This window comes from Tenrec ecaudatus, chromosome 3 (genome assembly GCF_050624435.1).
Source record: "Tenrec ecaudatus isolate mTenEca1 chromosome 3, mTenEca1.hap1, whole genome shotgun sequence".
In the NCBI taxonomy this organism is placed as follows: domain Eukaryota; kingdom Metazoa; phylum Chordata; class Mammalia; order Afrosoricida; family Tenrecidae; genus Tenrec; species Tenrec ecaudatus.
In genome coordinates this window covers 182,666,209-182,680,503 of record NC_134532.1, presented here as the reverse complement: position 1 = coordinate 182,680,503, position 14,295 = coordinate 182,666,209, and the positions used below count along the sequence as shown (strand labels likewise).

General features: G+C 44.0%; 1 protein-coding gene across 2 annotated transcripts in view; it reads right to left on the bottom strand.

Moving 5' to 3' along the window:
• RFC1 (replication factor C subunit 1) overlaps positions 1-6,427 on the bottom strand; it is a 68,823-nt gene extending 62,396 nt beyond the window's left edge. For both annotated transcript variants that reach the window (XM_075544426.1, XM_075544427.1), the window contains exon 1: positions 6,266-6,427. In XM_075544426.1, coding sequence (XP_075400541.1) covers positions 6,266-6,268 — 3 coding nt within the window. In that variant the 5' untranslated portion in view covers positions 6,269-6,427. The remainder of the gene's footprint in view (positions 1-6,265) is intronic.
• Between the last annotated feature and the right edge of the window lie 7,868 nt (positions 6,428-14,295).

The following is a 14,295-nucleotide window of genomic DNA, read 5'->3' as shown; positions in this document are numbered from 1 at the left end:
TAAACATAAAAGTATTTTATCTTGAAAATTAACTTGCAAAGCTCGATATCTGAGTAAAATACACAATAATGTAACTAGTGGTAACAGAAAAGTTATGAAATATTTAAAGTATTTAAAATTATATTAAGGTCATAATACTTTGAAAGCAAAAGGTAAGCTTAGAAATTACCTGAAATAAAAATAAAAAATATTTTTTTAATTACCTGAAATGTCCACTCAGTAAAGGAAAAATACCAAGACCAACCAAAAAAAACACGACTAAACCACTAGAATTATTAAATGAGTTCAGCAAGGTTCTAGGAAACAAGTCCAATATACAAAGATAGTGCCTTTATACAATATACAAATATAAGTGCCTATATACATTTCCTTTGTTTTGTTTTTTTGTTTTTTGTTTTAATCATTTTATTAGGGGCTCATACAACTCTTATCACAATCCATATATATCAATTGTGTAAAGCACATCTGTACATTCCTTGTCCTCATCAATCTCAAAACATTTGCTCTCCACTTAAGCCCTTGGAATCAGGTCCTCATTTTTCCCCTCTCCCCTCTCCCCCCTCCTTCATGAGCCCTTGATAATTTATAAATTATTATTTTGTCATATATTTCCCTGTCCGACATCTCCCTTCACCCCCTTTTCTGTTGTCCGTCCCCCAGGGAGGAGTTCACATGTAGATCCTTGTAATCGGTTCCCTCTTTCCAACCCACTCACCCTCTACCCTCCCAGAATCACCACTCACACCACTGGTCCTGAAGGTATCATCCACCCTGGATTCCCTGTTTCCATTTCCTATCTGTACCAGTGTACATCCTCTTGTCTAGTCAGACTTGCAAGGTAGATTTCAGATCATGATAGTGAGTGGGGAGGAAGCATTTAGGAACTAGAGGAAAGCTGTATTTTTCATCGGTACTACATCACACCTTGACTGGCTCATTTCCTCCCCTAGACCCCTCTACAAGGGGATCTCCAGTGGCCAACAAATGGGCTTTGGGTCTCCACTCTGCACTCCCCTACTCATTCACTATGGTAAGATTTTTTTGTTCTGATGATGCCTTATACCTGATCCCTTCGACACCTCGTGATCACACAGGCTGGTGTGCTTCTTCCATGTGGGCTTTGTTGCTTCTGAGCTCGATGGCCGCTTGTTTACCTTCAAGCCTTTAACACCCCAGATGCTGTATCTTTTGATAGCCGGGCACCATCAGCTTTCTTCATCACATTTGCTTATGCACCCGTTTCTCCTCAGCGATCCTATCATGGAGGTGTGCACTCAATTATATTATTTTTTTGTTCTTTGATGCCTGATAACTGATCCCTTTGGCACCTCGTGATCACACAGGCTGGTATGCTTCTTCCGTGTGGGCTTTGTTGCTTCTGAGCTAGATGGCCGCTTGTTTATCTTCAGCCTGTATACATTTTCAATGAACAAAGTTTGGTGACTTCCAACTTTCCGTGATTCAGTTTGTATATTCTACATTCTGATTATTAATATGTTTACAGCTGTCTCCTATTTTTGGAGTCTATCACAACAGTACATCAAGGTCCGGAAAGTTTGACTCCATTCACGTCATTAAGGAGGCACCTCCAGGCACCGTGTCAGCTGACCCTCAGACTTGATCCAGAGCAGACCTGTGTCTACACATGCATGACCACTCTCTTGATGCAGATGTCACTGGCATGCATGTCTCGAGAACCCAGACGCACACAGCAGCTCAGTGTACAGCCAGCCCACTACACCATGGGGCTCTCGAGCAACAAAAAGAAAGGATCTATTGGAACTCACCGAAATTTAAAACTTTGTTTCAAAGGATGCCATCAAAAAGAGAAGATCATTCACAGAATGAAAGGATCAAGTTGCAATCATATGTGAATATACAAAGAACTCTTACCTAGAATGTATAAAGAACTCTTACAGCTCAACAATGAACAAATAAACAATCCATTTTAAAAGTGGCAAACGAAACCCACAGGGGCAGTTCTACCCTGTCTTATAGGGTTGCTATGAGTCATCACCGACTCCCTAACAGTGAGCGATTAAGAATTCTATTAGTATAGTAGAGAACATTCTCAAAAATGTAATTATTTTAAAAATGGAATAATAGCCACAGGCACAGAGTCCAGAATTATAATACAGTGAAAATATTTTTTCAGCATAAGACATAGCGGTGATTATATATGCAGCCCTCCCCATGTGGAACAGATAGGAACGAAACATAGCATCTTTGGCAAGAGACAATGGACAGACTCAATACCAGCAGCAAAAACAAGAGCGGGGGCTAACTCTGAGGAAGAAACATGAGACTTTCTACTCCCGTATATAGTTAGTCTATATTAATATGTTAAGTATTGAGCCAGAAGATGGACATTGGGCCTCCCTCAATGCAAGAACACTTTGCTCTAATAGCCTGGCATTCTGTGATGCTCACCTTCCCAACATGATCACTGAAGTCAAAATGGGTGCATAAACAAATGTGGTGAAGAAGACTGATGGTGCCTGGCTATTAGAAGATACAGTGTCTGGGGTCTTAAAGGCTTGAAGTTAAACAATCAGCCTTCTAGCAGGGAAGCAACAAAGCCCGCATGGAAGAAGCACACCAGCCTATGTGATCATGAGGTATTGACGGGATCAGGTGTCAGAAGACCCAAAACAATCATATTGATGCAAATGAGGGGTTGGAGTAGAGACCCAAAGCCCATTTGTAGACAACTGGACACCCCCTTACAGAAGGGTTACAAGGAAGGGACGAGCCAGCCAGGGTGCAGTATAGCACTGACAAAACAAATTTCCCCAGTTCTTTAATCCTCTGCCCCACATGGTCATGACCCCAGTTCTACCTTACAAATCTGGCTAAACCAGAGCATGTACACTGGTACAGATAAGAGCTCTTGACAGATGGGATCCAGGACAGATAAACCCCTCAGGTACAATAATGGGAATAGCGATACTATGAGGGGAACTAATCACAATGATCGACATATAACCCCAACCCAACAGAAACATGGGTGAAGGGACACAGCAGGCAGTGTAAGACATGAAAATAGTAACTTAAAATTTATCAAGGGTTCATGAGGAGGGAAGCAGTGAAGGGAGGGGGGAAAGAGCAGCTGATACCAAGGGCTCAAGTGGAAACAAAATGTTTTGAAAATGATGATAGTAACATATGTACCAGTGTGCTTGATACAACTGATGTATGGATTGTGATAAGAACTGTAAGAGCCCCAGTAAAGTGATTTGTAAAAAGAAAGAAACGCACAGGGGCAGTTCTACCCTGTCTTACAGTGTTGCGGTGAGTCAGCAGTGCGAATTCCATCCATTTGTATCGGAGAGAACACTCTCAACAATGGGACTGCAGCCATAGATTCTGAGTCCAGAATTAGAGACAGCACGTTAGGAGCTGCAGCTCGAAGGCCTTTATAATGGACCACATCTCAGGTCCATCCTCTTTAAGGTCTTAAACCATGGGCAAGGTTGAAGACAAGCAGCATTTGGTTCCACCAGGCAGGCAGGGGTTGCCATGAATCACGAGCTGGCTCTACTTCAGCTCACAATAAAAGACCTAGCACACAAGTGCTCAACGGATATGTATTAAATAGCACGCCAGTCTAGGATTTTGCTAAATACTAACATAATCCAAAAATTGTATCTACTCTATAGAACATTTTCCCATTAACAGACTGAAAAACTGATCAATCTATTTCCTTATAAAGACAGATTTCATTTTTCATCTGCACTGTGAGCAGAAGTGCTAAACAAATAGAAAAGAACCAAAATTTAAAGTATTTGAATTACCAACAGGTGGCTTATTTGAAGGTAAAGCAAAAAGTATTCCTCCAAAATCATAGAAATTTCTATTAAACAAAAATATTAAATGTGAGGTTACTGTCAATATATGCTCCTCTAACACTGTCCTTCTGAAGGTCCTGTTTCCATCTCTAACCTTTCACTGAAGAATGGAGCCTGCTCTCTTCCATTTATGTCACACCAAAATGGCAGTTTGAGCATCGTCAGGGGACAAATCCAAATCGTGTTTCTTTTCAATGTTCTTTGAGTTTGGGGAACAAAAGAAGTCTGAAGGAGCAAGATTAAGGGATGTGAAGTAGGAGTGATGTTTCCCATTGAAATGCGCACGGGGCAAGCCTTGCTCCACTCAAAGAAAGAGCGATAAAGTATATGATTGCGATGGGAAAAAACTCCTAGCCCTTTTCTCACCAATGTAGTGTTTCCTTTTCTTAAAACTTCTTAGTTTGCCCTGATTGTCCTGTGTCCTTGGAGATTGCTCATTAGGAGTTTCAAAAAACAGCTACCATAACCTTCTGGCCTCTCCGCCTTGAACTGAGGTGGCCCAGTAGATCCCCTTCACAGCCACTGTTTGAATGGAACTCTTTGTTTATCTGCATCCTAGTGTGTCCAAGACGTACAGCGAGAGCTTGTTTGCACCGTCCACTGATCACAGAGACTGTTTGAAGGGGCTTTGTTTGAACCCAGGCATGTCAGAACCGACACCCTGGTAGCAGGCCTTACCGGCCTAGCCTTGTATGAAAATCGGGGTTATCTAGACTGGCAATATCAGGCCATCCCTTTAAACACGAGGTTGCTTTCTACAAAGAAAAACAGATCACTGGTAGTTTTCTAACTAATGCTGAGCACATTCCAGGTATTGGAATGGAAATGTAACAAGTATTACCTTGTTTTGATCCTCAAGACGATTGCATAAGGCAGCTATTATAATATTTTCCTGCTCTATCCCCTTTCAGAGCCCTTTTTTTTTTTTTCAGAGCCCTTTTTATAACCCCTTCCATGGAGTCTTTTCTGACTCACAGGCACTGTGTACAGGGCTTCTGAGACTGTACAGAGCTTCAGGAGCAGACACCGTCATCCTGCTCCCAAGAGGTGGCTGGTGAACTTATCTCACAGGACAACCAGGGCTTTGGACCCCCGTTATGGAGGGAAGGAACTAGGACGCTTAACAAGGTTAAAGGTAAGGTACTTACTTTTCCTGACATCATGTAACTACTAACCGGCAGAACAAGACCAAAACATCACCTTCAAGACTCCAAATCTTACCAACTTTCCACACTCCCATGGTGCTTGTACTCTAGGGCATAATCATGACCATAGATCATTCTGGAGAGGCGGTATTATGTAGTGGCTTTAAAAACTCAGTTCTCGTTTTCGTTCAACCATGTATAACAAAGAGTTTTTTAACTCTCAAAGCTTCCTTTGCCATTTGCGAAGCTACACTACTGATAGGTCTGAATGAAAACTGGCATGTAAAACAGTTCCCATATTGGGCTGAAGCAGATGCTTGACACAGGATGGCGATCATCATCATTTTATCCTTCTTTGATTTAAGGGGGGGGGGGGAAGCAGCAAGATCCCCAATATGGCACCAACCCCTGTCCCCATGGGTGGCATTCTGAGAACTACGCTGCAGAATGAGTGACAAAACTATGACTCTGTATTACACATCTTCTGGCTTAATAAAGTATCTACATTTGTCCTTTAAATTTAAAATAGTTCACACAAATGCATGTACCAATTTACATACCACCATGAACGCCTGCTTTGCGTGCTGCGTAACGAATTCACCTACTATCTAAGCGCTTCTTCATATAGAATGGGGCAGTGTTCTGTGTTTCGTTTTGCTTGCAGTTATTCTAAAGTCAGGTGATAAGAGATGACAGCTGTCAAACGTATTACCTATGTGGCTAGCCGCTGTGCTTTTTCCCCTGGTAAATCGTGTTATCCCTCAACTTCTGCGAACCTATCCAACCAAAGAAAAGTATCCCCTCCGAGCCCTGGTCTCAAACTCGCCAAGTGGTGAGTGTCTCCGGAGCCGGGTCCTGATGGAGGTTGGAGACAGGGACAACTTATTCACAGCGAAGGGGAGTTTGTTACGCTCTTTGCCGTCCACGGCCCACGCTTGAAATGCCAACTCCAGGCAGGCCTCGCACCGAGCTGGCAGGGCAACGCTGCCAAGAAACAATTTCACTGCTGCGCCCCCAAATCGCGCTACTTCCGTCCTCCCCCTCCCCCCCCCATGGAAACAACAGCGCAGCACCGAAAGGCCAGGTGCGGCCGGCGGCCGGCGTGCGCGTCCAGCAAGGCCGGGTGGCGTGGCCCGTGCCGGTGTGGGGCCGCTCCCGCGGGGCGCACCCCCCAGGTCGCCCCGCCGGCCTCCCCACCCCGGGGTGCCCCGTCCGCCGCAGCCGGCAAAGCCCCCCAGGCCGCCGGGGCGCGCAGCTTCCCCAGGGGCTCACCATCGCGGCCCAGGGAGGGACGCGCGCCGGCGGGCGGGCAGCAGGTGGGTCGGCAGGCCGGGGATCCGTTACCGCGGCTCGGGACCCATTCGCGCCAACAACTTCTCCCGCGAAGCGGACGCAGGCGGCGACGCGGGCGCCCGGGTGACGTCACGGACGCGCCGCGACGGCGGCGGGCGGTGCGCGTCGGCCCGGTCCCGCCCCGGATGGGGCGCCGTCGGCTTTTGGCGGGGCTCTGAGCCGGGCCGCGGAGGCTGCTGGTTTTCCACGCGCCGCTCAGCGCAGGCGCCTCCCGCCCACTCGCTGGGCGTGGGATCTCTTATTACCGCCCAGATAGGCGCTTACAGTGCCGTGCAAATCACGCCCTGAAACCAGAGGGTCGCCGTTTCACCAGAGCCCTCGTGGAGAGCATTGTTTGAAAACCACCAGGATAAACCAGTACTCTATCTTAGGGCGCTTTGGGTTTGTATGCATTCGGCTACCAACCTCAAGGTGAGCAATTCAAATCCACTCTGTGGGAGAAAGAGGAGGCTCCCTGCTCCTGTGAGATTTACAGCCTCGAAAGCCAACACAGGTAGTACTACTCGGCCCTATAAGGGTCGCTGTGGGTTGGAATCGCCTTCATGGCAGTGGGCCTGGGTAAACCAATACTGGGGGCACTGGAGTTCCCTGATAGGAGTCTCACCCTCCACGTGGGAGGCTGTTCATTCCTAACCACTGCACTCAAGTGCCTGGTGCAGTCACCACCCATCTGTCCACGGCGACTTGTGTGTCACCTTAATGCCGAACAAGCTACAGCACAACTAGACTAAGACTAGCGAGAAAGGTCTGGAAATCTGAAAGACAGACACAGAGCCCTATGTGTCTATCTGACTATGGGATGGTTCAAGAGCAGGTAGCATTCCATGCCTTTGTGCATGTGGGGTTGCTGACGTGAGTCAGACACAGACACATGGCACTGGACAGAAACCAGCCTGTCAAGCTGATTTTGACTTGTGGCACTCCAAGTGTGTCAGAAGAGACCTGTACCCGCATGGCCGGTTTTGTTCACATGTGTGAAGTTTCTTCTGAGACCCCTGGAGATGGATAAATCACCAACCCTTCGGTTAGCAGCCAGGCACACTAACCACTTGCACCTCCCAAAGCTAAAGGACAACTTTTTAGGTTGTATAATTTCAGAACAAAAAGAACTTTGGTAAAAATCTGTTAGTCACCGACACCTACTCCATTTTATAAATGAGAACGAGGATGCCCAAACAAGTTAACAGGGCCATCTTTATTCCTCTCGCTTCCAAAAGCTAAACCAAGTTCGGAATCTACACCTCCTAATTTCCAGCCAGTACTACTGTCCAAACCCCTAAAGCACAGGGGGTGGCGGGTGAACTCCAAGCATGAAAGAGATGCGCCATTGTCAAAGAATAAGGATGAAGCTGGAATGCCTCGTGAATGGCTGGATTAGGAGGACATTATGCTGAGGGTAGTGTGTCTCTCACCAAAGTGCAAATATTGTATGAGACCACTGTTATTTTAAAAGATTTGGAAAGAAAGAAAAGGTTTTTACACTTTAAAAAAAACAACTGATGCCTTCCAAAGGTGGGAAGGGGAAGTAGGAAGTGGAAAGGAATAAGCTCGTGTATAGAATGGTGTTAATTTGGGTGATCTAATTTGGAAAATTATATCCTACCAGAGAAAGATGGGCAAAAATGAGGGAGGAGGCAACAGGGAAAGTCATTGGGAGCATTGATAAGTTATTTAAGTTTTTGAATGTGAAAATGATGATCTGATACGTAAGCTTAATTCACAATGGAAATTTTTTCTTTAAAAAAAAGCATCTAAAAAATAATTAACTCATTGACTGCACACCTCCATGATAGGATCGCTGAAGACAAATGGGTGCATAAGCAAATGTGGTGAAGAAAGCTGATGGTGCCCGGCTATCAAAAGAGATAGTGTCTGGGGTCTTAAAGGCTTGAAGGTGAACAAGCAGCCATCTAGCTCAGAAGCAAATAAGCCCACATGGAAGAAGCACACCGGCCAGTGCGATCACGAGGTGCCCAAGGGACCAGGTATAAGGCATCATGCAAAAAAAAAAAAAGATATAAGTGTGTGTATGTATGTGTATATATGCGTATATGTATATATGTATGTATATATATGTATATATATATCATATTAAATGAAGGGGGAAGTGCAGAGTGGAGACCCAAGGCCCAAGTGTCGACCAATGGAGATCCCCTCATAGAGGGGTTTAGGAGAGGAGATGGGTTAATTAGGGTGTGAGGTAGTATCGATGAAGAACACAGCTTTCCCCCGGATCCTGGATGCTTCCTCCCCCCAACTACCATGATCCGAATTCTACCTTGCAGGGCTGGATAGGACAGAGGCTGTACACTGGTGCATATGAGGGTTGGAGGTACAGGGAATCCAGGGTGGATGATACCTTCAGGACCAAGGGTGTGAGGGACGATGCTGGGAGAGTGGAGGGTGAGTGGGTTGGAAAGGGGGAACTGATTACAAGGATCCACATGTGACCTCTTCCCTGGGAGAGGGACAGCAGAGAAGGGGGGAAGGGAGACTCCGGATAGGGCAAGATATGACAAAACAACGATGTATAAATTACCAAGGGCATATGAGGGAGGGGGGAAGGGGGAGGGAGGAGGGGAAAAAAAAGAGGACCTGATGCAAGGGGCTTAAGTGGAGAGCAAATGCCTTGAGAATGATTGGGGCAGGGAATGTATGGATGTGCTTTATACAATTGATGTATGTATATGTATGGATTGTGGTAAGAGTTGTATGAGTCCCTAATAAAATGTAAAAGAAGAAAAGAGAAAAAAATGATTAGGGCAAAGACTGTACAGATGTGCTTTATACAATTGATGTATGTATATATATGAACTGTGAAAAGAATTGTATGAGCCCCAATAAATTGTTAAAATTAAAAAAAAAAGCATCTAAAAAATAATTAAAATTTAAATTAAAAAAAATTTTAAAGCATCACCCTAGAAAAACAATGATCCCAAACCTTCACCCAATTCACAATAAAAAGGGTTTTTTTAAATCCCCTTTCCCTCCTTATCATCCTCCCCCATGCTGTATTCCCCGTATTTTTGTATCCGTTATTATCATTATGCATCCACTCCTCCTGTGCTTCACACCTGGGAGACCCAACAGAAAACAATAAAAAACAAAACCATACTCAGGTGGTAAGGATAAAGTCATAATAGTATAAGGACAAAAATGCAAATAATGCATATGAGGAAAAGACCCCCATCAGCATTCAACCAGGGAAGAAATACCTGTCATGGAACCAGTAAAAGATCCTTGCACCCAGAACAGATTCAAGTCTCATCTATAAGGCCAAAACGTTTGTTTTTTTTTTAATGTTTTTCAATGAGGAGCTGATACCAAGGGCTCAAGTAGAAAGCCAATGTTTTGAGAATGATGAGGGCAACAAATGTGCTTGACACAGTGGACGGATGTATGGATTGTGATGAGTTGTACGAGCCCCCAATACAATGATATTTTTAATATTTTTAAGGATAGCAAATAATCAAGAATGCTTAAACGATGGTTCAGGAGTCATGGTGGCATAGTAGGTTATGTGTTGGGCTGCTAACCGTGAGCAAGGTCAGCAATTCGAAACCACCAGCCGCTCCATGGGAGAAAGACGAGACTTTCTACTCCTGTAAAGAGCTACTGTCTCGAAACCCCCAGGCACAGTTCTGTTCTGCCCTACAGGGTCACCATGAGCCGGAATTAACTCCATGGGAGTGAGTTTAAATGATGGGACGAACGCACCTGCAGAACTGGCACATTCAACTAAAAGTCCTTACAGACTTGTGTAATTTGGAAACAAAATAAAAACAAAAGAAAAAATGATCTCTAAAACTTTTAATGAAACAAGTTTTATGCTAATAAATAAGCAACTGAACTGTGGAATAGAATGCCACATTGGTATACAACATTGAGAGAAATGGAGACCACAAAGTGTTGATTGAGTGGAGACCAATATTTCTGACATTTCAACCCAACACTTGCTTAGACAATCACTTTATAGCACTGGTACCTCTACAATGAAAGGTACCAAAGCCTTCTGGAATACAGAGCAGGGTAAGAATCAAGATCTTGTATTTTTAAAACATCTATTTGAGTGTGTATTAGGCAGATGCCTACCCATTTAATCCTCACAATAGCACTGGCTACTATTATTATTCCCAATTTACAAAGGAGTAACCTCTTACTCATAGGGACCCTCTAGGCCAGCACTTCTCAACCTGTGGGTCGGGGCCCCTTTCGGGGTTGAACAACCCTTTCACAGGGGTCGCCTGATTCACAACAGCAAAATGACAGTGATGAAGTAGCAGCGAAAATAATGTTATGGTTGGGGAGGGTCACCACAACCTGAGGAACTGTATTAAACGGTCATGGCATTAGGAAAGTTGAGAACCACTGCTCTAGGCAGGCAACCTGTTACTCATAAATAGGCTCTTATTGCCTGTGGTCCTCTGAGACTAGTATGCTAGGACTTTCAGCTGCCCCCGCTGCTGCTCCCACCACCCCCACCACCACCACCACATGCTAGCTGTGTGATCTTGGCCTAATTGCATTGCCTCTATTTCTCCACGTGTAAAATGAAGATCACACTACTTTACAGTGTTGTTATGGGATTGTCCTTGGCATATACCCACTAAACCCACAGCCATCCACTCACTTCTGACGCATAGGGACAGAATCCCTACAGGACAGAGTAGATCTGCTCATTGAGCTTCTAAAACTGCCCATCTTTACATGAGAATTCAGGTTCATCTTTTTCCCTCAGAGCAACTGATGTGTTTGAAATGCTGGCTTTACTGTTAGCAGCCCATCACTTAGCCTGCTCTGCTACCAGGTCATTGTAATCTTAAGTCCGCTATTATTATTGCTATTTATATGCAAGGCTGGGTGTTCTGATAGCCAATAATTCAAAAACTGAACTTCTCCATCCCACCAATTTGCTCTGGGAAATACTGGGTTGTGGGGAGATATCATAAGATCCTTTGAGAAGTAAATAAAAACTATGAGCTTACTCCTCCAGAAAAGCCACATAGTAGAACCATCACATACAATTTTGCTTATAATTTCAGAAGACTTAAACCAAAGATCCTCATATACACATCAGACAATACATACGCTTCATTATATGCCAAACGGTGAATAAGGAAAACAAGAATTCCTGCACCTGAATCATAGTGCCTGTACAGAATCCTGAAAGTGCCGTGAGCTGCCAAAAGAGACAGATAAACCTGTCTTAGAAGAAGTACAACCAGAATGCTACTTGGAAGCAAGGATATCAAGACTTTGTCTCACATACTTTGGACATGTTATCAGAAGAGACCAATCCCTGGAAAAAGACATCAAGCTTACTAAAATAGACGGTTGTAGCAGTTACATAATTTGCCAACTTGTGAAGGGGTGGAGTCTCGCCTGTCAATCAGGTCACAGCCAATGAGGCCTCTGTGTGGGCATGGCCTTCTTTTGAGGATTCTGGGAACTCCTGTCTTCCTTCCTGAAGGTGGGACACACAAACTTTCCTCCTGTTAACAAGCCACATGGAGCTATGCTGATAGAGCCAGAGCCCTCCCTGGAGCTAGAGGAGTCACGTGGAAACCCACGCCAGCACTGAGATGCTTTCACTGCCACTGGATCCACAAGACTTTCTACCCACTGGCATATGAGCTTCCTGCATTCAGCATCATTGCATGTGTTGGGTGAGTCTGAAGAGGAATTTATAGACTGGTATCGGACATATGGACTAATATCGGACTTATGGACTTGACTGAACTAGGCTGAGATGTTTTCTTAATATACAATTACTCTTTGATATAAAGTTCTCTATTACACACATATGAGTGTCTATGAATTTGTTTCTCTAGTAAACCCAAACTAACAAAAAGAGGAAGACCATGGATGAGATGGACTGACACACTAACTAGAAAATTAGCTCAAAAACACAGCTATCCTGAGGATGGCGCATGACTGGGCAGTGTGGCTTTCCACTGAAAATAGCATCGGTATGAGTCGGAACTGAGTTGATGGCACCAAACAACAATGCAAATCAAATTGTAATCCTCGCTGTTTTAAATAAATAAAATAGAAAATGTTATAGCCCGAGAGGTTGCAGGGATCAGGGGACTTCATAATAAACTGAGTAGGAAGAAATGGGAAACTTGGGAACCTATTTGCCTTAAAGGCTGATGATGGAAAGGTGGTTAGAACTCCACACAGGCAATTTGTGAGCAACTGAAAAATGATGTTTCAACATTATAATACCCAAAGTTCACTGCACTTTGTTCTTCTCGGCACACTCACTGGACACCTACATGGAAGACACTCGGCTAAACGAATGTAAGGTTGCTTATCCTCCATGAAATTGTCCGGCTGCTAGGATCCCACAGCCTTTCAATCACTGGGGCTCATTTCATGTCCTGTTCTGAGAGATTCTCGGTATAACAGCAGGTCTTTCCTTTCTGAGGGTCTTTCCTATCTTTAGTTTTTTTTTTCATTTTTCTTATACATTTTTTATTTTACATTATGCTTAATGCCTATATTTGTCCTTTTTGGCATTTAGAACATTCTTAGATTTTAGGTAAGATATAAGACAGAAACCTAACTTCCAGAGGGACGACACTACATGGCATCGAGATTGAAGGAAGGCTGTGATACGCAGATGGCACCGGCAGACTTGCTGAAGGTGACGAGGACTTAAGGATTTACCGACGAAGGTCACTGCCTGATATCAGAATGGATCACACGTAATGGTAAGAACGGAAAAATCCCTTACCACTGGAGCAATAAACCGCATCACAATAAACAGCAAAAAGGATCAAAGTTGTAAAGGATATTTTATTTGGATCCACAATCAGCACTCACGGAAGGTGCAGTGAAGAAATAAAAAAGAACTCTTTTAATGCATCAAAGACGAAAGCTGCTCCTTGGAGGACTAAGGTGCCCCTGACCTGAGCCATGGTATTTTCAGTCGCCTCGTGCGTATGAAAGCTGGACAATGAAAAAGGAAGTTTGAAGACTTGGTGTCTTTGAATTACAGTGTCTGCGAAGAATATTGAACATACCACGTATTACCAAAAGACCAAACTAATCTGTCTTGGACGAAGTACAGCCAGCACGTTGTATTCAAGTGAGGATAGCAAGACTTTGACACGTATACTTTCAACGTGTTACCAGGATGCACCAATCCTTGGGAAAAGGCATCATGCTTGGTAAAGGAGAGGTCATCAGAAAAGTAGACCCTCAACAACATGAATTGACATGATGGCTGTGACAAAGAGCTCAAGTAAAACAACTACAAGGTTGTATGTTCAGTCCTATGAGAAGCAACTCGATGTCACCTAATAACAAGAACTCAGGCAAAAAAATGGAATGGTGCAGGAAACGTCAAAAGAAGATGGAAGGAGTACACAGAGTCGCAGTTTCTAAAAGTATTAGTTGAAAGTCGCCATTTTAGGTGGTGTTATTGTTGTTGTTAGGTGTCATTGAGTCAGGTCCAACTCAAGACAACCTTATGTACAACAGAATGAAACCCTGCTAGGTCCTACGCCACCCTATGTTTGAGCCCTTAGCGGCCGCCATTCTGTCAACCCATCTTGTCACGGCCTTTCCTCTTTTTCACTGCCCTTCTGTGTTAGCAAGCATAATGTCCTTCTCCAGAGACTGGTCTCTCCTGTTAACAAGTCCAAAGTAAGTGAGATGAAGTCTCACTTCACCCTTGCCTCTAGGGAGTATTCTGATTGTATTTCTTCCAAGACACATGTGTTTGTGTTTGTTCTTTTCATAGGCCATGATACTTTCAATATTATTTGCCAGCACCATAATTCAAATGCATCAATTCTTCTTATTCAATTACATAATTGAAAATACCATGACTTAGATCAGCTACACCTTAGTCTTCAAAGAAACCTTGCTGTTCAACACTTTAAAGAGATCTTGTGTAGCAGATTTACCCGATGGGATTTGTTTTTTGAGCTCTTGACTCT